Raw genomic sequence first — 25,673 nt, 5'->3', positions numbered from 1 at the left:
GACACCTTAACTGTCGAATCTTTGTTTGCACAGGTGTGCGCTGGATACTAAAGATAAAATAATATTTTTTGCAACAGGAATAAATAATTAATTTTGTAACTTTAACGTCAACACTTTTCATATTTTCATTTTGCCAATTGTATTTTGCTTAAATGAATATAATAAAATGTTTTCACCCTGATATACGTTTATGCAATAACATATAATAATAATAATATCAGCCCTGTATTATATACTGTCCCACTGCTGGGCTTAGGCCACCTCTGCTTCTGAGAGGGGCTAGGCCTCAGTACACCACGGTGGCCTAGTGCGGATTGGTAGACTTCACACACCCTCAAAATTCCTATAGAGAACTCCTCAGGTATGCAGGTTTCCTCGCGATGTTTTCCTTCACCGTTAAAGCAAGCGATAATTCACAAAGAATACACATATCACTTTGGAAAAGTCAAATGTGCGTGCCCTTAGGATTTGAACCTGTGGACATTCGTCTCGACAGTCCGTTACACAACCAACTAGGCCGCTTATGTTTATGCAATAAAGAGTCATAAATAAAGTAAATTAATGTGTTTTTACGATAACTGCACTTCGAGAACCTATAACTTTTCTATTGACCTATAGATTTTTTGCTGATTTTCTTATTTTTCACGGACCTAGAAACAACAATTGTTAGTGCTTATTCTATAAAGTTATTGATTCCCTTCTAATTTAAAAATGTCGGCAATTCAGAATGTTGAGCTTTTAAGTGTTGTTCTCTTACAAAAGCTCGCCAGTCAATATGCCGGTAATTGCGCTCGCATGCCATTCTTATGGCGGTTCATAATAATCGTTTCAATCTATCTGGAATAAAACATTTCCATTTTCAGTTTTCCCTTGTGTACAAACTCAAATCAAGTTGGTAATAGCAAACACGATGAACGAAAAGTAACACAAACAGAATTAAAATAAGAATTAATATCAATTAAAACAGAAATCTACGACTTGAATATTGGTCTCCGCCTGTTCTATCAGTAAAGGTAAGCTCAAGAGGCCCTATTCCGTCTACGGGGGCATATCCGTCTATTTGCAATTACGGGCGATCTAATCGGAGGACAGCTTTGTTAACCGTATAAGTAAAGGAATCAAAAATTCCTCTGTTTACCCATAGGGCTATCAAAGTTGTAGTTTATTGGAATGCTCGTAATTTAAAAAATTGGATTTGCTTCCTTAGTCGTAACAAACAAACACACATCACGCATTTATCCTCCAAGGCGTATAAGGCGCAACCAAGGCAGCCACTTTTTGCCAAGTGTTTTCCGTCCCATGATGTGATACGGGGCGAGCCTATCGCCATATCAGGCATGAATTCCAGACTCCGGGCTGATTCTGAGCAGAAAAACCCAAATATCACTTTGCTTGCCCTGGGATTCGAACGCAGGACCTTAGAGCGCTGCCGTATCGAATATTCCGTAGACGGAATAGGGCTTTCTAATCTGATCTGCCATTTGTAGCTGGACTCTTTATATTCTGTTATAGTAAGCCGATACAACGTATACGTCACGTTATAGAGTGTAAACCATTAGTTACATTTCTAGGTTACGGCATATCATATTATTACCTTGGCCGGCTCCTTCAGGTGCGAAGGTAAAACGGGCGGATAGTATTTATTGTATTACATAATTCATATTATATTATTTTTTCTCTATAGAAGGGGCTAAGTAGATTAGGCTTTACATTATCTCACATAAACAGATGTGAAATAACAGATTTTTGTTCAGATTTAAAATAAGATTTTCAAAATCAATCTCTCTTTCTTGATATTTTTAAAAATCCTATACGTCCCTTTTTATAATCCCCAGTTTTCCCTCCACGCGAAGGCTGTTAATAAAATGGACAAACTATGAAGAGTCGTTACCCTCCTAAACTTGGCAATCATTTCTCTCATAAGGCAGGCATTGAAATATTCTACACTCAAACGTGTAATTAAATTTACTCTGGAACAAATTCCATTGTCTTTGTTATTTATAAGACATACAATAGAATGACGCAGGTGAAAACAGCCGTCAAATATTATCCCAGTTGTTTAATTAGTTTAATACGATTAATAACGAAGTGTTACTTGCTAATTCGCACGAATACATTTTAATAAAATAAAAAACTTAGTATTTTTCATAATAAATGTAGATCATCAAGGGGATTAACGTTATAGGTTATAAGGATATCGTTATTCTGTACACAAAATCTCATCTAAATTCGTTCAGGTTTTGTGTTTACTCCCAATAATCATCCAAACGTCTTCACAAACTAAAAACTAACAAATACATATCATACAAACTGTGACGTCACTGAATGTCAGCGGCTATAACGCTACGTACGTGAGAAAGAGATGGCACGATAGTACACTATTTGTTGTTGTATTTGTTACTGTCAGGAGAAGGTTCTTATGAAAGAAAAAGATCAAAAAATTGCGAAATCAAAAATTTAAGAAAACTTAACGAAAATAATAATTTTATGTATCTGTCAATTGTTTGAAATAACTGTCAGCGGTTGACAGAATGCGCGCTGCAAATACATAGTTAAGACGGGACAACGTTTGTCGGGTCAACTAGTGTACAAATAAAACATAAACATTTACCCCGCTTTAACAAAGTTTAGTAAAATGAAGTATGGAAATCTGAAATACTTTATATGAAATTTGTCATTTTAAAGTTGATATAGTCTTGTTATGCAAGTTATGCATAGTTCAACACTTGTAAAATTTAAGGTAAAAATGACACATTCATTATATTATAATTATTAAGTAGAAACTCAATATTATATGAGTTGTATTTGCGTTATATTTATATAGATTAAAATTTAAAATGAAATTATAATTGCATTTAACCAGGTGTATATTAACTAACGAAGAATCGTAATGCAGTGTTCACTTATGATCATTTGCATTTGCTTTCTTTATATTTCGCTTCATCGCCTCAGACTTTTGTCACAGTTTGACGTAGTTTTGTGGTAAAATTTTGAACCAAGGAATTATTTTTGAGCTCTATATTTGGCTACTAGTGAGAATTGACTTCGGGCAATTATGAAAAATGGAGTAGTCATATATATTACTGCTCAATATTATTAATGATTGTTGGAAGTAAACGCAAAAACAACTCAACAGATTTGGATAAAATTTGGCACACTAGTAGATCATGTTCTGAATTATGTAACACAGAGGCTACTTTTTATCCCAGTAATTTAATCCAAATCAGCTCGTAGTCGGTATTGAAGAAGCACATAACATAGTTTTGGAGATATAAATGTCTTATGTCGAAAAAGAAAACGAGAATTTATGTGTGGTGTGCTGAAAATATATTATGTACTAATATTTAAAATATACGGCAGATTATTTCTTACCTTTTCAAGTGAAAATTATCAATACATTTTTGCATAATTTATGCCACCGTACATGTATGTTAATACCATTCAGAAAGCAAGCGTTAGAAGTTAGTATACAAAACACACGACAATAATTATATATTTTATTCAAGGCGTCAAGATCTAAATTCATACGATATACATGTAAATGTACACGCGCGTCTAAATTTTGTCATCTCAATGGGGGCTTAAATATAACATGAATGTAATATTTAAGTAATGACAAATAATAATAGGTACGTTGTAGAATAAAATTATATCATTAAATTGTAGATAAATATCAAACAGGTGTGTTTGGCGAAAAGCTAAGGTGCTGCACAGACTTTGACAATGTACCAAATATAACAAAATGACAATAAAAAACTAACAATATTTCGTTTTGACATATTTAGTATGAATTTTGCGGCCAGTCGTAACAACTAAGCTGTAATTAATTGCAACATCTTTGAAAGAGTGTTGCATCAAGGAAGAAAGAAACAATTATTATGAACGAAGTTATATATTAATACTAGAAGCAAAAACTTTATTCCCTTTTTTTAAATATTGCGCAGATAGATGAACATCAAAAAGCCAGTTAAAGTTTATGTATTATATACAAAGGTACGCACACACTTTAATGCTATATGGTATACCTTACAATACAAATATTTTTATTAAACTAGGATATATTGAAATATATGAATTATAAATACCATATCTGTGATCTAGGAATAGGCTATAGGGCATCGTCCTTGAAACGAATTAAGGATTTAGCTATAATTTAAAGAAAAATATATTAGGTAAAAAAAACATTACACCATGAGACGAGTGTGACTTGGTATGATTAAAGTTCATACAGAGGAGTGAAGTAGTTAAATGTATGTATATGTTTTACAAATATAATAAATTCGACGGTCGAATTTTGGCCACTCTCCGACCATTACATAAAATTAACGGAATGTTTAAAAATAATTTGATTGATGCTACTGTCAACTGATTCCCTCTTCATTAGCTCAAGTAGTCAGTGTCAAAATAATTATATGAAAATTATATACAAACAACTCGTTGCTAGCATTGAACCGTATCTGGTGGAATACGCTGAGTGCGTCTGTTCAGCGCCTTATCAACTATATAAAAGAGATGAAACTGCGAACGAAACCAGTAATGAGAACAAAAATGTACATTAAAACAGCAACATTTTTGCTGTGCGTTTTTCTTGGTAGTGTATCGTCATGTTGCGTTAATGGGCGGTACTACCCGAGGTACCATTTGTCGCCACCGCATGGCTGGATGAACGACCCCAACGGATTCTGCTACTTCAAAGGTGAATACCATATGTTTTACCAGTACAATCCCATGTCAAGTTTGGATGCTGGCATAGCTCATTGGGGTCATGCGAAAAGTAAAGATTTGTGCCATTGGAAACACTTAGACCTCGCCATCTATCCTGACCAGTGGTACGATCAAACGGGAGCATTTTCTGGAAGCGCGCTAGTAGAGAATGACGTCATGTACATTTATTATACTGGAAATGTAAATCTTACTGATGAAATGCCATTTGAGGGACAATTCCAAGCTCTTGGTGTCAGCACTGACGGTGTCTACGTAGAGAAGTATAAAGACAATCCAATAATGTACACGCCGAACCATCAACCTCACATCCGAGACCCAAAAGTTTGGGAACACGACGGCTCTTATTATATGGTTTTAGGAAACGCATATGATGATTATACAAACGGACAAATAGTTATGTACGAATCGTCAGACAAGATCAACTGGCAAGAAGTAACGATATTATATAAATCTAACGGATCTTTCGGTTACATGTGGGAGTGTCCAGATTTATTTGAAATAGACGGCAAGTTTGTACTTCTGTTCTCTCCACAAGGTGTAAAGTCTGTTGGCGATATGTACCAGAACCTATATCAAGCAGGATACATCGTCGGAGAATTCAATTACGATACTCATTCATTCACAGTACTAACCGAATTCAGAGAATTAGATCACGGTCATGATTTTTACGCTACACAAACAATGAAAGATCCTAGTGGAAGAAGAATAGTCGTTGCTTGGGCAAGTACTTGGGAGTATGCTTATCCTGAACGAGCAGATGGTTGGGCTGGCATGCTCACACTACCTAGAACTTTAAGTTTGACAAAAGATTTAAAACTAATCCAAACTCCAATTAGAGAGATCGATCAAGTTTTTAGAAGAAGACTATATTCAGGAAAAGCCTCAGCAGGCAAAACTGTCGCTTTACCAGACAAAGCAGGGAAAGTAGAACTGAAATGGGATACACCAAGAAATATAAAGGTAGTTATAGAATCTCAAAATGAGTGCCAAAACGTAGTAATCAGTTATGATCACGAGGATGGTACTATTACTTTGGACAGAGGAGGCGATGACGCAATCCGCCGCACTCACTGGGATCCTCGAGGTCACCTCAAATGGACCATTTTTATTGACGCAAGCTCCATAGAACTCTCTTGTGGTGATGGAGAAGTATGGTTTACAAGCAGATTTTTCCCTGAAGGAGTCGTATCTGTTCGCCTTGGAGAAGATACTTGTGTTGATAAGTTTACCGTGCATTCTATTCGCCGTACTACTCCAGACCCCGAGGCTCATTGTCGTTGTGAATCAGAAGAATAATTGTCTTGCTAAAGTAATAGTTATTGTTTCACATTATGTTCAAATAAAAAAGTAATTATTTAAGTGTCTTGTAAATCTGCGAATAAATATACTTAATGTATAAAAACCTTGTTTTTTAAAGTCGGTTTAATATCCGCTTGCTTGATTTACTTTAATCACTGAAGGTAATTTTTATCTCCCTAATTAATAGGCGTGTTGTATTGTATAAATAAATATTTGTTATGTCTCAAAAAAATAATGCCTAAATGACAAATAGTTAAGAGAACGAAGGATGAATAAAATTATATTTAATGTTTGCACAAGGCTCGTGAACAAGGCGAGATAAAATTAAGAATGTAGGCCAGATAACTTCAAGAATTTCCTTTAATAGTCAATTATGGTTGCCGTGTCATAGATTAATTTAGTTAAGTATAGAATGACGTAACAAAAAATAACTCCAAATACTACTACAATGAAAATTGACGAACCGTTTATACAGTCAATAAGAAATTATTGAAACATTGCAAACAATATAAAACCCGCCATAGTGGCCCACGTAAGCGTATCGCGTTCCGGGATCAGCCTGTGTATATCTGGTTCCAACAGGACGGCAAAATTGTGTCGACTGCTGAGGGCTAATCATCTCTCGTCAATTGACTTTTTATTGTACCCCATTCCATTTACCATCAGGTGCAGTTAGTTTATTGTGCCGTGCCCGTCAAAAAAAATCTTTATTCCAATACGTATTGTTATGTTTACATACACACAAAATATTTTTAGAGGCGGTGCCTAATTTACACTCAATATTTATTCGTGTATTTACTTAGGTATACAATCGAAAATGTATTTATTTTGTTCCCAAATATTTGAAGACTAAAGTTAATCCGAAAATGGCTTATAGGCTAACCGTCAAGTAAAAATTAAGTTTAGTATCCATATACGCTACTCATGAATAATATTAATGCATACATTATCCCAAATAATTAAAATAACACTATTAAAAACGTTTGAGGCTGGAAATAATATTATCAAATTGGAATGATAATCGACATGTATGTACTCAATAAGATTAAACACACACCTCGCCGTTATTCCCGAAGGGATAGGCAAAAGTACCAGGGCACCTATTTTTCATACTGTGGTATTGAACCGGATAATTTCTATACACATATATACCTGGTACTATAGATGATAATGGGTGGTGATGAGGTACTTAAAATCAAGTGAACCGTATGCTTCTTTGGTCCCTATATTATAAAAAAAAATCAATTCGTGATAAATACCTAGATTTCGCGTATACACGGTGTATATACTTTAACAAGCTGACATAATTCTGGCGCCGAGCATGACATCTAGCGTCTCGTACTTGTACGAGGTGCACTATACTTTTATTACACTGTTTATACCTTCAGATCTACGTGGAGTAATTAACTAACACCTAAAATTTTCTAAAACAAACACGAAAATATATAACATAGAACTTTTCCCACTTGCTTTTAAACATAAAAATTCACAGAATATTAAGGAGTAAGCAGAACATTTTTAGCTTTGTGTGTTCTATGATTTGATATTGGGCGAGCCTATCGTCCCATCGAGTACAAATTTCGGAGATTACGGTTTGATATTGAGTAGAAAAACCGAATATAACTTTGCCCGTTCCGAGATTCGAACCTGAGGACCTCAGAGCGGTAATGGTACGGCGCGCACAATACAACTACGCCATAAAATCTCTAAAACGAATTTCGAGTCCGCTGTGTGTTCGCTGCGCAACCGCAGCGGTTTTGTTGCGCATCCGTTGTGAATTCGCTACGTCTTCCTCATCGAAGAAATCGCCTGAAATACGGCAGTGCGATAGTTCTCTAATGACGTACCATGGAGACCTCTCAGTCGGCCACAAAATTAGTACTTACATAGTACTTATACTCATTGCAATTGTTATTCGAAAAATCATCCCTGAACTTCAAGGGCTTCCAATTCAAAAGTCGTGTGGCAGTAAAATTAATATTGTCACTTTTTATATTTAGGGCAGACGCACAATGAACTTTGAAAAATTAAATATCTTGAGGATGTTGCTGCATCAATTTCTTTATTATATAAATATAATTTAATCGTGAAAAGCTACATGTCACAAATAAAAAACACGGAATAATCCGAGTTGGACTCGCGCACCGAGGGATCCGTATAAATTTGTAGGTTAAGTATCTAAGCGTTCAAAGTGGACATGTTTATTGCACCAAGCGAAAATAATATAATTGTTATAGTAAATTCGCTTATTTTTGTTATTAAAGTACAGATTTTTTCATTAATGTGCTGTAAGAAATTGCTGCTTTCTAAATATCGTGATATTAGGTCAACGGGAAGTACCGTATAGGTTTTAATTTCCTTGTGAAATCGCAACATATCTATGCGTCATAAATGGTCATATCTTTTGATCGCGTTGATTTATAAGTTTAATTTTTTCACAGATGAAATAGATCGAACATTTGAATATTCGATATGAATTTCAACCCGATACCTCGTAGAGGTTCTTGAGATAAGAGGTCTAGACAGACAGACAATGTGATGCTATAAAGGTTCCCTTTGAGGTATGGAATCCCTATTATGTTGGTACAAATACGTAGATACAATGTATAAACTTCACAACAACACAAATACGGTCCTAACTTGACATACGTACTATAAGCCCCATACACTTATATGTCAATATAGTATTGAGTACGTTACGTCCATTACGTCGACGATTTATATTTATTTAAATATGGCGACATAGAGTTGATTTTTAAGCAGAGTGCCAACGCCATCTATTGGAATTTAACGGAATCATCGAATTGATTTGTAAAATGGAATTGAACGCTACCTATCGGCGTTCGATGGAATCTACACAACAGAGTGTAGTGGGGAGGTCAGCCGACATAATATAAGCGGTGGCGCGCTAGCAAAATTGGCTGTAGTTGACTAGTTGGCCGCAGTTGGCTTTGATTAAATGTGCGGAGAATATCATCTGAGAATAGTGTTGTGGGTATGTGGGGACTGTCTCGCGTTACGTAGTAAGTTTGCGTGATAGACTGACGAATTATAATTGTTCTGGTGATAAAACTATAATCACTAAATCTTGACTTTGTTGTTATTTTGAACCGACATATCCCCTTATACGCCCACGATACTTAGCTGTAACTAGCTGTGGAGGATAATGACGTAAATACACCGTGTAAGCCGACAAATACATATTTATACTATTATATAAAGGTGAAGAGTTTACTTGTTTGTTTGAACGAAGTAATCTCACGAATTACTGGTTCGAACTGAAAAATTCTTTTAGTGATGGGGAGCCCATTTAACATGAAAGGCTATAGAGTGTAACATCACGCTATGAGAAGTAGGAGCGGAGCGTCAACGAAAAATGTCCCAAAACTGGGAAAGTTTATTCTTTGTGAGAGCTTCACAGTCCGTTGCGGGTACTAAGGACTTGCTCCTTTTAAAAAATATATTTTGAAACAAAGTCCCACGCCGCATCTGCCTGTCTGAACGCGATAAACTCAAATACTACTCAACAAATATTGATGAAATTTGGTATGGAGATAGTTAGAGACCCTGAGAAGAACATAGGCTACTTTCTATTTCAGGAAAATTTATAACGGGACTTTTCTCCCGGAAAAATCTTTAACGCTTCTAAGTCGCGAGTAAAAGCTATTAAGTGAAAATTATAGTAAATATTTTGCTTGTTTTTATGTACTAATACTTGATTCAATTTCAATTAGGGTATAAGTTTAAGGAAGATTACCTAGTCTTAATGTATTTTAGTTTATCTAGTTTAATGTAGTTAGTACTATAGAACACAAGTTCTGTGCTATGTTTTTTGTTAAATAAAAGGGAATGATCAGTACAATTTTGCATTACATATACCGTAATTCATAACTGACAGCGTGCGTCCAGCCTAACTGGTATGGAAATTAACAGTGCCATGCGAGAAATTAAAAATATTGTTATTGCCTAGTAGATGTCCCGAACACGTGTTATGTTTACGTGTTTACATATGAAAAGTGTTTTTCTGTTATTTTAAATGGTCGTCACGTAGTAAAAGTTTTGCGGACATTCCGTATGCGGTCGAGTTTGTTTTTACAAATATTTTCATACACAAAATAAAAAAAAAATACTGGTTCCAATAAATACATTTTCTTACGTGATATCAATAGACCATTAAAAAAGTGACTCTGACTCTCGTAAGGCTTTTTTTGGAAACGTCAGGTATTTTTAACCACAGCCGCAAAAAGAGGGGTATTACCACTTACAATACTACTGAAATACGTCAAAGTTACATTTAGAACTTGGATGTGTATCTGTGGCATCGTAGGTCTCAAATGAATGAATCGATTTTGATGTAATATTTTCCCATGTTAATGTTATCGAGATGGTTGTTCGATAATGTACAACAGATTTATTTCAGAACATCAAAAAATAATTGTGATGGGTTTTCCCATCTTAAAAATTACTTATTTGCAGCTCGGAGTCAGGAAGTCGGCAGTGTGATACCCCTGTCTCGGAAAGCACGTAAAGCTGTTAATGCTACGCCTGATCTTTCTCCAGTCATATGAGATTGCAGTCTCACCGGACTATGAGAGTGAAGGAACAGAGAGTGCACCTGTGTATTGCGCACACACTTGTGCACTATAATATATCCTGCGTACTTGACTGATCTCCGTTGAAAATGGCCGCCGTGGCCGAAATTCCGCTAGGAGGGATTCATTCTCGCCAATTGTAATAATTTTATGTTTAACTAAGTGAGTAAGACCTAAGCCTTTCTTTTCATAAGAAATGTCTTCAAAAAGAGAGATTATTTTAGATAATTCTAATTTCTCAGAAGAAGAAAGAGATTCAGCTGCAATAATAGTACGAGTGATAATATCACCGTCTACAGGTATATACACTTCCAATAACCGAAATCTGTGTCTAGAATATGTTGTCTATTAGTATTAACTGTATTACTTGAGTCTAGACTATTCATTACTGCCTTAAATCTCTGATGCGGGTTACGCTATTACTTGGCAGAATGGATTTGATGATCGAATTAGTGAAACCCGCCAGGTCTGATACGTCACGGATATTCCATTGTGTTATGTCTTCTGAAATAAGGTTCACATTTGTCCCAAAATATTTTACACCCTCGCACTAAGCATTGATCTTTTTGGAATTGTGATGTAAGTTAATATTTCGCTGGCTCACTATTACAAGGTTCTATATTAATTTTTGTTTATGGTACAAAAATGTGTTTACAAATTTTCATATTAGTAAACATTTTTGGACAATAATTTATTGTTCCCTCTTTATTTATCTTTCGGGATTAGTGGAAATTGTCACTGAAAAATACTTATAAGTACGGACATAGCCAAAATAACCTCACCACACCTTATGGTAAGTGGACTAGGGTCTAAATAGAATGTCGACTGCCAAGAGATATTCACATCTCAGTAAACATTATGCTAGCTTGTTTGAAACTGGATATATACAGGCTGAGCCCACGACACAATTACGACGATATTAAAGCGGGATGAACACATTGTGTACGGACGCTGTACGGATACTAATAACCTACCTCTAGCTACGCTAAGTTTACGAGTCAAAAGCCACCCGCGTTTTTCACAACTGTATTAGTAGCAGTTAGCAAACTATCTTAGTAAAACAAGATACTTTGACCGTCGCGTATGCGCCGAAGAAATTCACCTCGGGTTAAGGTTCGTAAGGGGTGTATCATGTATGGGGTAATAGGATTAGGGACTAGGTCGAAAGTTCAATCGGATGAAGCTACACTCCCGAATTTTGAAATTAGGCCGTAATACCGGTGAAACCAACATAAACTTTCCACTGATCTCCATCAGTGGTTGAGAAACGGTGTTCTTTTCCGCGAAAAAAAAAACAGTTAGCAAACTGCCTAGTTTTTTAGTTGATAATCAAATGGCTAATTAGTTTTGCTACCGTGGCAAATAATTGACTATTTTCAGGTTTTGAAATAGTAGTATTGGCCATAGTGGCCTACGTGTGTGTCGCGTTCCGGGATCTGGCTGTGTATATCCGGTTCCACAGGCCGGTATAGTTTTATCGACTGCGGAGGCGTAATCATCTTTCATCAGTCGACATTCTATTGGACTCCACTTCACTTTCCGTCAGGTGTAGTGGGGTCACTGTACCTTGCCAGCCTAAAATAAATAATTCCGTTGAAATTGTTCGAAACTTGACTAGGAGGGATTCATAGAAAAATATGTAGGTTTGTATATTTAGATAATGTTGGTCAAGGGTTTGAAGTAATAAAAAGACGAAATATAATATTCATTTATTGTTATCACAATTTAAATTACGGTCTCTTGTATATAAGCGTGCGTTTCCATTTAAGCGACAAAAGGTGCAGAGACGAGAAATGATAGTTATATCGTATTTTCCGCTCCGCTTCGCTTTGGCAGAAATGTTAGCAAACAGGAGATAAATCTGATATAGTGATCAAGGTTTTGCCGACGATACGCGAAGAAATAAAACAATTAAAATATAAATGTTTATCCCTACCGACTAAAACCACGCCATTCGACTCTCTCTCCGTAATATCTAAGGTATTACGCAAGTACATACAACCACAACCCTCGCAAGAACCGGCACTTACTTGAGTAGAGCCTCTCACTATAAATGGTCACCCTAAGTCGTTATTTCAATGTCATTGCAAAAAATAATAATAATCATTGGATATCATTTGATTTTTTTTATATGCATTTTTATATTTAAAATAAATTAAACAGTAAAAAATACTTTCAACATAAAGATAAATAATTAGGTAATATTGAAACTCCACATTTCTTATCCGCACGTCGCACGCACCGCACGCCCGTCTTCTGTTTATGGAAACGCACCTTAAATGTTATACTAGAGTTGAAACTCCTATCTAAGTTACCTGTACATTAATTATATTAAATATAACACAAATTATAAAAATAACTATTATTCCTGTAAAACACAACTCACTTTTTATACAAAGAAAAATATATATATTCGCCACAATAATACATATAACAAAATATATAATATTACTGAAGCGATGAAAATCATATTTATTTGTGCTTAAAGCCATTCAGTGTGAAAAGTGACGGGCATTTTTCAACAAAATTGCAAATATGCGTATCACGTTTAATATTTTGTTAGGAACACACTAAAGATATCTTTGTTATTACAGTAAAACGTAAAAATTTCTTCTCTCAAATTGTTAATGATGGGGCAACATTTTAATGTCATAATTGCCGATTTTCTCAAATAATTGAGACTTAGTTAAAAAATGTGAATAATGTGGTGCTGATTCCACATACTTATAAAACTCAATGTCACAATTAGCTAGCCAACTGTCCATATAATAAATTTAAATCTATGAATAACAAAACAACCATTATGTCGTGGCCTTTCAAATTATTAATTGTGGGCAAGGGCGCAAAAATAAAGATTACAAATAAAACTGAATCATAAAGTATTTAAATGAATTATTAGTATTAAGGGAAGTATTAGTATTATAAGGAAGACATTCGAGAAGTGTACTGCACTGGTTTACATATAACTCGAGAGGCCTAATTGACTTTTGTAAATCCTAACTACAAAATAAAAATTATAATGAAATTTTGTACTATATTTTATTTTAATACAAATATATAAAACATATTATATACAAGTAATATTTTCAAACACTTTGTATAGTACATAAAAAGTAGTGTTAATTCCCTCCAATCTAAATTTATTTTGCAATGCCTTAGTATACCATGAAAATAACCTATATATACATTTTCTATAGAAATAAATGCATAACTTTGTTTAGAGATACATTCACGCATTTTATACTTAAAGGTGTAAGCAGAGGCGCAATAGGTGCACCCACTTTCTGCTATGCGTATTCCGCCCCATGACATAATAAGGGGCGAGCTTTTTAAGTACCATATCGGACACAAATTAAGCACTACGAGCTGATATTGAATAGACAAACCCAATATCACTTTCCCAGGATATCGAACCAGAGATCTCAGCGCTGCAGTCGTGCCGCACTAAGACTACGCCACCAAGGCAGTTAAAAATTTGTCACTACATCGTTTTACATTTAAATTTGATTGCCTTTACTGAAATAATTATCATAACTAAAAGTCAATCACTGAAAATATTTTTAATATAACGCCACAGTGGAAAATCAATTTATTAATAATGTACAGAAAGTCCGTTTTCAATCACAGATGGAAAATTATACTTTTATTTACGTATTCATATTATTTAGACGCTCATAAGCTTGTTACGTTACTGTGACTTCCTTCCAATTCCTGTTGTCCGAACTCTTCAACCATTCCCAATATGGAAACATACGCTCCTGACACTAAAGCTACAAGAGCTATTATTCCTATGATAGTATTCTTCCATAGTACGTAATTATATTTTCCCAAGTCTTTGTCCCAGTGGTAGACCGTGTCTACTACCGCAGGAGTTAGAAGGCCAAGAGTAGAAAAGAAGATGGCTCCGACGAAGTTGATGACCAGTTCCAGATTAGGAAAAGCTGCTGCGACTGCGACTGCAAGAGAAAAATAGAAATTGATTAAGCAGAATGGTAGACTTTGGGTAGTCAGTATTCCTCATTAAATATTTCACGCACGCAAACCAGCTACTAAAAATTACCGTAAATTGCGATTAATACTCTTTTCAATCGAGACAGAAATACTTGTGGAGGTACAATTAGTGTAGTCACAGCCATCTCGTTGCAATAATAGAACTGCGAGAAGACCAATATGGTATTGACACAATTGTGGTGATATCACACAATAATCACGCTAGATGGCGATTGGCGATGCTGGCTTGCGTTAGCAGAATTTGTGCGATGCGCAGCGTATATACCTTTCGAATAAGAACCGTCAGAGGAGCTGCAGCCGGTCAGGTGCAACATCTGTCTGACTGGAAATCTTTCCCTTCAATAGAGTAACGCAACCATCTGTTCCTCTACAGCGGCGTCTATCTATATACGCCGCCACATACTTAAGAACCTCTGTTATTAATTATTTAAATCTGTTCATATCACGGTCTATACAGAGTTCTATCAAAATATCTAAATTGACGTTTTTAAATGCCAATTTTATATTACAATCGGTCATAAATTTGTTAATTCGATGGTCAATATAAACTATAAAAGTCTTTTGAAGTTGATGATGAGCATAAAAAACTTAATAGGTTCGCGCGATCTGCAAATGAAATACGTTTGGAGTTTAAACCATTTTCTTTTTGCATTTGCCCTTATTTTAATGTAGAAGGAAAAAAAAAAACAAAGAGGCCAAACTAATCGGGGATAAAAAAATCAGACGTTATCAAAGAACATCTTACTTTCTCAACACATGATTGGCTACTTTAATGCTATCTATCGTAGTGTGCGTGTGCATATCATGCTCACTCACACTGTAAGCGGTTAAGGAAAATAGTGGGGCGCCTTTTGGTGGATGGAATTATCTATACAGACTTGTTTAAAGACGGAGATTATAATATAGGTAATCAAAGATATGATTCCTACCTGATACAGTAACAATAAGGATCCTTAAAGAAATCTGTATGACGTTCTCGTATTTTTCTGATTCTCTCTTCTTCAGCATTCTGGTGATCCATTCCATAGGCACGTAAAATTGCAGACCATATGATAGATATATGACTAAGGCCATCAAGATCTTGGCACTCTGGGCCATTCTGAAAGAAAAAAATGAATTAGTTTTGATGACTTTATCCCTATCTGTAAGACTACCTCGAGTGATAAGATGTTCAATTGAACTTTTTGAATGTATTTTCCGTGGGGACGATAATATTGTAAAATAAAAAATAATATTTCACTTTATGAAATAAGGAAGTAGTTTGTCTGATGGTAAATAAAATGGTAAAAACTGTTGAACCGTTTGCGTAAAATCGATAAAACAGGTTATGTGAGAGGTACGGATGAAGTATCACTTACAGTTCATCCTGAGGAAGGTTCAACGTCACACTGCCTTTGGCCTGGTCTCCGAACTGGACGTAGCCGAAGAAGCCCACGATTCCATACAATGGGATGACAACGGTCATGGTAATGTTGAGGACTCCTGGACAGCCGAGGAACTGCTGCGGGTTGGCCATTTCGTTGACCATCGGCATCATCACCCCGATGCCTTCCATTGCGAATACTACAGTGCTGGAAATAGGATGATGGTTAAATAATTATGCTAAACAGGGAGTTCAAAAATATCTATATAAAATGGTGGAAAAGTTATCTCAATTAAGTAGGATGAACGAACATTTTTGTGACGTGAATAATGTGACGATTGGAAGGATATAACTATAGAAAGCTGGATGTTGTTATTGAGATTGTAGCGGGACAATTAGTATACACCGCAATCTCGTAAGCATCACTGGAACTGCGAAATTAAATTGGCAATTTGAAGCCTCATTCTCATTCATTAACATCGATGTGGTTTAACATAATTGTGGTTATAACACACAATAATTACATTAAATGGCAATAGGCGATACTAAATCGCGGTTGCAGAATTTGCGCGACGCGCATTATAAGTATGTGTATACCGCCTCCAAATAGGTACCGTTTGAGGGGCCGTGACCGGTCAGCTTAAACACCTGCCTGACTGGAAATCTTCTCCTTCCATAGGGGAACACAAACATCCATTCCTCTACAGTGCTATCTTCCTACACGCCGTTACAATTAATTATTAACTTTACAAAATGCAAACCGCCTGATATTATTTTTATAGCATTAAAACAGATGCACCAAATCAATGACCTGATAATTTAGTATGAACAATAGAAAGAACTTCGCTTTTAATGGCAAATACATTGGATTTTGTATGAGCAATGTTAATTATGGTTGGCGGCGATGATATTGAGAGATTCGAACATCTGTTTTACCTTAGATTTTACTTTACGTCATTCCACGTCGAGACCATAGATTTGGATTTCGACGAAATTTAATTTTGCATCTAAGCGAAATGGTACGCGGATGCTTTGACTTCTATAGTGAATGGTGAGTGGGTCGGTGATTCGTGACATTGTTTATATGAAATCTTAGCGAAATAAATCGCATAAAAATATAATTTGCCTACAAGTAAAATAAGTGACTCATATGTACCATGATTAAAATATAAAACAATACACTAAACAAGAACCCCTTACCTCAAAAACAAGGGCCATTGTGTGACTTCAGCAACCATTTCCCTCTCTTTCAAAGGGGGTAGATCCACGAATACATAGTACAAGGTAATAGCAAAGACGACAAAGATAAGCACATTGGCAATCGCTGAGAATGGCACCAGGTACTTGAGGTTCCTTATTTGGCACAGCAGGACCAGGGGAACTAGTGTCAGCGCGCAGTATGTTTGGATAGAGAGCTGGTTGTCTGGCATGTAGGCGTCCAGGGTCTGGAAAGATAGTCGCAAATTAAGTGGAAAAGAACGGTAAAGGAGTAGTAAAATTGAAACAAAAATATTGGCGCGTTTAAGTGAGACATAATATGACATAGCAGAGTTGATGATAACTTAAACAGTGATAATATAATGCTATGCAGTGGATTTGTAATAAGGTCTTCTAATGCAGTGGTATTAATGATTACTTTTGCTTACCAACAGGCAAAATGGGAATGAGTTGGTAGTGTCATCAATCAGATATCTTCTACTGATATTTATATGAGTAGAAAATATCTGAAGTGCTTGCTTATATCAGGCGATCAGATTGCTAGTCTCATTATAAATTTGTAATCTAGTAATATGAAATGAGAATTTGTTATTTTACTTGCTACATTCTAACTCTAGATGAATTCGGATGATTTTTATTACATTCTATATTTGATTTCCGAAAAAAAAAAAAAAAACAAATTCCGGTTATGATTCGACTTGAATTTCATTATCGAGCTTCTTGCGCCAATCGCCTCTGGAGGAATACTCTGCAGATTTTATCCAATTCTTTAAGCTCAGATCAGGTGAATCATGTTTTAAATACCCGTACAAAATTATGCTTGTCATGGGAATCAAACGAAGGACATCCCGGTCTGTGGCTCTGCCAACCAACGAAGCGATTCATTATTCCATATGCATATACTTAACTACGATAACATTAAAATGGTTTATTTGTAAGATCTAAATAACTGGAAATGCTTGACTTCCATTCGTTTAGAATTTATTATCGTATAAAATTCGATTGCAATTAACTTCTGTCTGTTATAAGGAGAGAGAAAATATTGAATCTATTATTATTTTCCTATGCAATGTTTTTAAACAAGAGCGGAAATTGTCTGAAACTTACTTCCTTGAATGAGGAGCCGATAAAAACCACATAGACACACAGCACGCTGATATAAGTCAAGACCATTGAGAAGTCCACCACGTTTCTGTACGAATAATAGTTTTTTGTTAGCTACGATGCAGTGTAAGATTATGAAAACGACGAGGTTCGAGATCTAAATGTTGGGTAACTTTTTTAATTATTAATCTGGAAAAATTACTACATTTGATCTAATTATGAGTATTTTTTCTTATAGTAATGACGAGTAAATAGTGAAGTGGCTCAATAAATTCAATGTTGGTAGGTAGTAGGGCGGTAGTCCATGAACTCCATAAAAATCGTGGGATGCTGGGATTTCAAGAAAAAAATAGGGTTGACAAAATATATTGTGTCTACGCCTTGGGTCTAATACAATTATTCTATCCATTTTTTTTATCGGCTTAGTAGGCAAACGAGCAAGCGGTCCAACTGATGGTAAGCATCTTCCTCCGCCATTGGATAAAGCAATGCCAGAGGCACATCCAAGCCGTTGCCTTTCTGCTGCAATTTTAATATAATTTATGTCCAACTACATAACCCAATTCGCAATTCAATAAAAAAAACTGTTGAACTAAATAGATATCGATACTATTTTAATAAATAAGAATATTATTAACACAATACTTTCACTTTTAAATGGAACTAATCAGGCCTTGTAATTTATATGCAGCAAGTTGATATGGAAAATGATAAAAGTATGAATTGTAGGTAAAGTTGAGAGCACATGTCCCCACTCCCTTTCTCCCGCTTTAACAATAAAATGGAGCAGAACGTTATTGAACGAACGGATTATTAGGAATGGAATTGGTGAAGTCAAGTCAAAGACTTAAGACTTTAGAATCTCTTTTGCAGCTGCCCCTCCCTGCCCTCTCTTGGCGACGCCCTTGTTCCTTTGGGTGAAACCAGGACGTTAGAGTGGACAACTAGTATCAAGATGACACTGCGCGATATGACATTAAGTTAATTTTTATTCTCAATTAATTAAATTTGCTACTTTCATTGGTAATTTTTAGCATTGTAGCAAACCAAGATTCGGATCCGATATTGATAAGTCATGGTTCCTTTGGTCATGTGCATATTCCTTTAAAATATGTGACAAATATGTTTAAGGTTAACTTTGTTACTGAAATCAGTATATTAATTTGTATTTTGGTTCCCCTGGGAAAGTGGGCGTGGGTAAGTGTGCTTACCCCAATTAGCAATATTTCAGTAAAATACAAAATGACTTAGTTGATTCCCTAGTACCTCTTCTCACACCTTTTGTATGCATGATTATTTTATATTACAGTGTCATTATATCGCGAAAGTATATGAGCAAAATATCCGAACTAATAGTGACGGAATAACAGATTTCTAGGTCTGTAGAACTTATACGAAATGGAAAAAATAAAAGAAAACTCCAGCAAATATCTTTAAGACTGATAAAGCTTTGGTATAAACCTCAAAACCCATTTATTAATTAATGAAGAAGTACAAAGCGAATACACAGATTTCTATCAATGCGATATTAAACATAAAATACTTACTTGACAAAATGTCCCCACTTCCGCACTCCTTTAGGCCCGTAAGTAAAGGCAGCCTCACATGTTTCCGCAAAACTCATTGAAGGTTTCTTAGCGTCCACGCAAACTTCATGCGATGTTTTTACCTGTAAAATACGGTATATTTGTTACAATTGTTTTTCATGACATAAGTGGGTTTTACCCGTTTCTAATATGGCGATAGGTCAGCATATTATGTGTTGTGTATTACACCCACTTTTGGCTGTATGTTCAGAAAAAGTGGGTGTAAAAGTTGCGAGTCATCTACCCCTTTGGGAAAAATGTGTGAATGCATGTGTTGGTACCATATATTATTTTATTACAGAATTATAATACAATTTCAATTGATCTTCGCGTAATATTTGTCCCATTTTCATTAAAAAGCAAAACCAACATAAATAAATTGTTGAAATATCCAATTTCTTTTATCAAATACAAGTGGAAGTTAAGTGGCGTAGCTTTTCGAATAAAAATAGTATCGAAAGCGATAGAATGATGAAGCTCGTTTTGTCATTCAAAGTAATAAAAAAAAAAAAAATAAAACAAATAAACTGTTCAGTTTTATACCTATATTAGTTTAGATATAATATATTGTTGTATTGCGCTAAAAAAGCGATATCTAAGGGGCTTGTGCATATGAGGAGCAATTAAGCTAAAAAACACAAATGCATAGTTGTCACAATAATATGTCTTGTACAAAATATATTATGATATTGCCAATTATATTGATATTATACGCCGAACACAATTCAATTGCATGTTCTAGTATCTATAACTCTAGGAATTTGTCCAAATTTTATTAAGTTTTTACCCTAAAGTTCAATACATCGATGATAGGATTGCAACAACCTTTATCTGTTCTAGATAAATGCACTGGACTTCATAATATTGAGTATGATATTTTCTAGTTTTGAATTGATGCCGTTATTACAGTTATTGTCTTCTAACAATACGGCGGATATAAAAATATCCTACCACCAACAATATGTATATACGTTTTAAATAAATAAACTCTAACCAAAATATGTACTGTGTGTGTGCAAATCAAACCAGCTAGCAGGGTCCCGATAGATCCAGTGACGAGTCCAGCATTTTTGAACGCTGCGGGCATAGCCAGGATTCCTGAGCCAATACTTGCTTTGAAGAGATGGACGATCGTGCCGATTGTTCTGTGGATATTAGCACAAATTATACTATCATTTTAGGACTATATATAATGTAATACAGAAAGGAGGTTAGGGTACTTAATCAAAATCCAATATAACAATTCTTACATATTTAAAACAAAGTCCTCCTGGGTCTGTCTGGACTAGAAAAATGTGGTTTCTACCAAAGGACGGACTAATTCAAGGACAAGGTTTATGGGTATAATTCATTAATGTTTTGACAGAAAAAGCCATTGCCAAAGACGAAGTATTTTTCGTAAAGGAACCCGACATAACTTATAGGCACTAATTATATGCATAAATACGGCATGGAAATCGTTCTAATGATAATTAGATTTTACAACAATTATGGAAGGGAAGCTGGCTTGAATCGGGTTAATGACCCTTTGCCACTGGTAGGAGTTTCTGTTGAGATTATTTCCATCTCATGAGACTAGGCCTAAATAAAAAACAGCTAAATTATTAGTAATACAATTGACATAATTACTTCTCTTTGTGGTTCTCGATAATAATTCACGTAGGAAAATATTATGAAGCAATTATTTATCACAATAATTATTAATGGTTATTGGTTAAGAGACAATTTATTATGTATAACCTCATAGCGGTTGTGGTATAATTATAATATTATTATAGATATTTTTGAATTCGTAATTAATAAATATTTATACTTCCAATGAAAGGTTTCATACATTTTCTCATTGTTCTAATTGATAAAAGCGAATTAATAGAATTACATGAAACATTTTCAATGGAATTAATTAAGTTAGAATGGAACTATTTCAGTAGAATTACTGGCATGTGTAATAAGTTAATATGAAATATTAGCTGAACAATATCACAATCAATAATTAACTAGTTGACTTTACTTTGTTTCAATGTTTCTTTCTGTGTTAGAATTTATATGAAGTTAAAAAATTAAAAGTAAAAATCAAAATGAGTTTATTAATAATCATTTCAGCCGGGAATCGTCCACTTCTGGACATAGGCCTCCCCCATTGAGCGCCACATGGACCGGTTCTGGGCCGCTCTCATCCATCGGACTCCGGCGACCCTCACCAGATCGTCGGTCCATCTCGTGGGGGGCCTGCCTACGCTGCGTCTCCCGGTTCGTGGTCGCCACTCCAGAACTTTTCCGATTAAAAATATTACATGGCATCATAAAGCCCTCTTCCTTCTGACACACCTTTAGTACTCAGAGTAATAATACTTACGTGTTGGGATGCTCAAGCATTCTATGCTCGAAAGGATTGTAGGGCTTGTCTTCTTTGTTCTCAGATATTATGCTGATGGATGATTGGAATCCAGGGTGGGCAGTCAGTTCCGCTCTGAAAGAAAGCATATAATAACTATTTTTTGTACCACTCATTAACTAGACCAATAAGCCTGTCTTTTTTTATTCATTGTAACTTAATTAATTAAGGTTATACAGGTCGTTGTGTATTACAGATTTTATGTATAACGAGTGGAAGCCCGCGCTCGCACAAAACGCCTTTTAAGCTACAAATGTACCTAAAACACTAGCGATTCATAGGGACACACTTAAGACACCAGGGCCCATTAAGAATTAATTGAAAATTACATTATTTCCCCTGGGAAAAATTACTTGGATTAAAACTATGTACAGTCAGCAACAGAAGTCGTTGAACATAATTTGTTTCCAATATTTTATTAATATTATAAATTGTATTCCTCAGTTATTCGCGGTTAAGCAAAGTATGCAATTTTCTCAAGCAATGTTGTGTACATCTTTAATTGGTACATGTATTAGTTATTAAGCCTGTGTAAAGTGTATTAGACTGTTGAATATATGTACTGTTGATGTTCCTATTATAGTAAATAAATATTTCGTAATCATTATCATTTACCATAAGTTACTGATTAATTTAAATACAAAACAACTTCACATAATTGAACTACAAAAGTAGCTGAACGCCGTTAAACCATTCACTGCTAAACATTACTAGCAATTTTTTATGATCTGTAATAAATACAAATGTGCCTGAAATTAGCAAATTCTTTGTTTTATATACAAGCTTTTTTTTCAACAGTCCAGAATATCAATTAAATTGTTATTTTATAACATACTAGCTTTGGCTCTCTACTCCGCCTACGTGAAAAAGTTTTTAAAGGACTAAAGTCTTGGTTTATATTTACCCGGTATAGAAATTACCGTATAGCGCTGAAATGTAGCTTCCTATTAGTGAAATATTTTCAAAATCGGTTAAGTAGTTCCTGAGTTTAGCGCATTCAAACAATCAAACTCTTCAGGTTTATATAATAGTATATATTGAAGTAAATAACCAGAATTATACATTTTTAAGTATGGACAAAACATCATAATGCTTTAGTAAGTAATATTATAACATTAATAGGAATAGGTTAGTTACATTTTAAACATCCTATTTTATAGAGCACTGGCCGGTTTAAGGAACAAATGTGTAAATTCAAAATTATTCTGGCAAGAGATTCTCTTCGAAGGATTCAACGTAAACGTCAGTTTCATTTTCATATTTTTTTCAGCCAATCCTTTACTTTGGTATCCATATTGAAATGATAACCTTAATCTGTACTCTTCTTTGGTAAGTGATTTATAGTCCGTTTCAATGTTCAGGTGTTTTGTAAATTAATATCTGTTCATCGACTTTTGTTGCTGATCGTACTTACCAAAATATATCATTGCTCTGTACACGTTCATATTTACCATGCTATTTAGAACTAACATTAGTTAGTGAGAGCGTGGCTTAATTTTATCAGGCAACTTTGAATATTAGCTGAAAATTAAGCTCGTACGAGGGTATCGGATTATTCTGTGTACTACCAAATGCACCTTTCGGTTTGAAGTCTCGGGTCCAAATCCGGGGCGATATTGGGTATCGGGCAGTGATATTGGGTTTTTCTTCTCAGAAAAATAAAGAGTTTGAAACTTGTGGCCGGTATGAAGATAGATATGCTTACCCCTTCAGGGATAAAAGGCGTGAGTGTGTGTACTTTAATTGCACGCTTAAACTTATGTTACTTACTAACGAATATATTACTCAGGGTTTTGATTTGTTGCTTTGATGAGGGCATGATTGAGAGGTACCGGGGTCGATTATCATGGCGAAGAAATCTATATGAGTTTTTTTTAACACATTTTTAGAAAATACGACGTCAGATGCTGTTAACATGCTGAGATGGTATTATTCTCAGTCCATTTTGACTCAGTTTTGCTCATCATTATTTTCATGCTATATTAAGAGTTAAGACAAAATAATGTCTTAAAATGTTACTGCTACAGTCCATGCATCGAATAGGCTAGTATAATTGACCGACATTAAATTCAGCCTTCACTCCACTTACCATCAGGTGCAGTGGGGTGCTGTGTTCGTGTAACTAAAAAATATCTATAGGTACTTACGTTGAGGAACAGTTGTTTAAATCAATATTATTCTTCGCCGGCTTCGCCATTCTGTCTTTTCTTTATTAATCTGTAAACAGGAATATTAATTAATAAATCAATTAAGTTAAGAAACGTTATTAAATATTTTGTTCTCTTTATAAAGTACTGGCTTTTGCTCGCGGCTTAGCCCGCGTGAAGAAGTTTTCCAGGATAAAATTCCCACTATATATTCTCCCGGGATAGAAGTGCCTATTCCTTTCCAGGGTCTTAAACTATCTCCATACCAAATATCTTTTGTTATATAACGTTTTATGACACGTCCCGTTCCCGTGGGAACGGGACGTGTCATAAAAAGTATTCTATGTTTGTCGCCTGGTTCTAAGCTACCTTTCTACCAATTTTCAGCCAAATCGGTTCAGCCGTTCTTGAGCTATAAATAGTGTAACTAACCAGGGATTGCAATCCGGTCCGGCGGATCCGGTAATCCGGCGGATCCGGTACGTTTTCGTTGCCTACCAGATCCACCAATATCACCGGATCCGGTGGCCGGTTCCGATATATTAAGAAAAACGTAATTTCTCTATCAAAACCGTGCGAAAGTACTAAAAACCTTAAGAAAGAAATGAGCGCTTATGAAACTGAAGGAGATAAAGGGAAATGCTTGTCTCTAATATATGACTTTTTGACTTTAGTGAAACCAACCAGTGTCGAAGCTGAAAGGGCTTTTTCAGCCGCTGGTTATATTTGCAGTTCCTTGAGAAGTAGGCTAAAGGATGATACTATTAATACAATTTGTTTTCTAAGAGCGTATTTCCAACAAGAAAAGTGATCTGTGCTGTAATGAATGCATGGGTATAGTATCCATAAGCTGTTGATTTTGGAAATTTTAATTTGGATTATAGAAGAATATGATGTTGATTTAATTTAGTTTTTATGAACGGGTTTAACTTAATTTAAACCATAAAAAATTCACTGTTGTTTGTAATGTTTGAGACTGATTATTATATAATAACTGACTGATAATAATTATAATAAGAGTTGATTTTCGCACAAAATCGTTTCTATTTTTTCCCGTAGATTATTCCTTATATTATGCCATAAAGTTAGAAATATGCGCTATGTTGAACACCCAAAATACCAATCCGGATGCGGCCTTATCCGGCGGAATTCTCGTGATTCCGGCTGAATCCGGCCGGATTTAAGTTTGTACCGGATTGCAATCCCTATAACTAACACATCTTTCTTTTATAT

At 35.1% G+C, this 25,673-nt stretch overlaps 2 protein-coding genes across 2 annotated transcripts; one reads left to right on the top strand and one right to left on the bottom strand.

Annotated features, from left to right (window-relative positions):
- Window positions 1-4,529: 4,529 nt before the first annotated feature.
- On the top strand, window positions 4,530-6,127 carry LOC115449532 (raffinose invertase). Its single transcript, XM_030177378.2, has one exon. It carries the CDS (start codon window positions 4,537-4,539, stop codon window positions 6,019-6,021), a length of 1,485 nt encoding a protein of 494 aa, XP_030033238.2. The 5' UTR covers window positions 4,530-4,536; the 3' UTR covers window positions 6,022-6,127.
- A 6,234-nt stretch (window positions 6,128-12,361) lies between these two features.
- Window positions 12,362-24,512, bottom strand: LOC115449526 (proton-coupled amino acid transporter-like protein pathetic). Its single transcript, XM_030177373.2, has 9 exons — window positions 24,441-24,512; window positions 22,255-22,368; window positions 20,893-21,043; window positions 19,860-19,981; window positions 18,316-18,400; window positions 17,191-17,435; window positions 15,986-16,198; window positions 15,557-15,726; window positions 12,362-14,572 (listed from the first exon to the last, which is right to left on the bottom strand). Exons 1-9 carry the CDS (start codon window positions 24,488-24,490, stop codon window positions 14,289-14,291), a joined length of 1,434 nt encoding a protein of 477 aa, XP_030033233.2. The 5' UTR covers window positions 24,491-24,512; the 3' UTR covers window positions 12,362-14,288.
- Between the last annotated feature and the right edge of the window lie 1,161 nt (window positions 24,513-25,673).

The sequence above is a fragment of the Manduca sexta genome, chromosome 22, assembly GCF_014839805.1.
Source record: "Manduca sexta isolate Smith_Timp_Sample1 chromosome 22, JHU_Msex_v1.0, whole genome shotgun sequence".
In the NCBI taxonomy this organism is placed as follows: Eukaryota; Metazoa; Arthropoda; class Insecta; order Lepidoptera; family Sphingidae; genus Manduca; species Manduca sexta.
Note: the sequence above shows the minus strand (reverse complement) of the source record. Positions and strands in the feature narration are given on the sequence as shown.

Bases quoted from the DNA above. Each gene is read 5' to 3' on its own strand.
- LOC115449526 (XM_030177373.2), bottom strand. From the start codon at position 24,490: ATGGCGAAGCCGGCGAAGAATAATATTGATTTAAACAACTGTTCCTCA. The intron at 22,369-24,440 runs GTAAGTACCTAT...GCTTTCTTTCAG, and splicing joins TTAAACAACTGTTCCTCAAC to AGCGGAACTGACTGCCCACC. The intron at 18,401-19,859 runs GTAAGTATTTTA...TTATTCGTACAG, and splicing joins AAGTGGGGACATTTTGTCAA to AAACGTGGTGGACTTCTCAA.
- LOC115449532 (XM_030177378.2), top strand. From the start codon at position 4,537: ATGAGAACAAAAATGTACATTAAAACAGCAACATTTTTGCTGTGCGTT.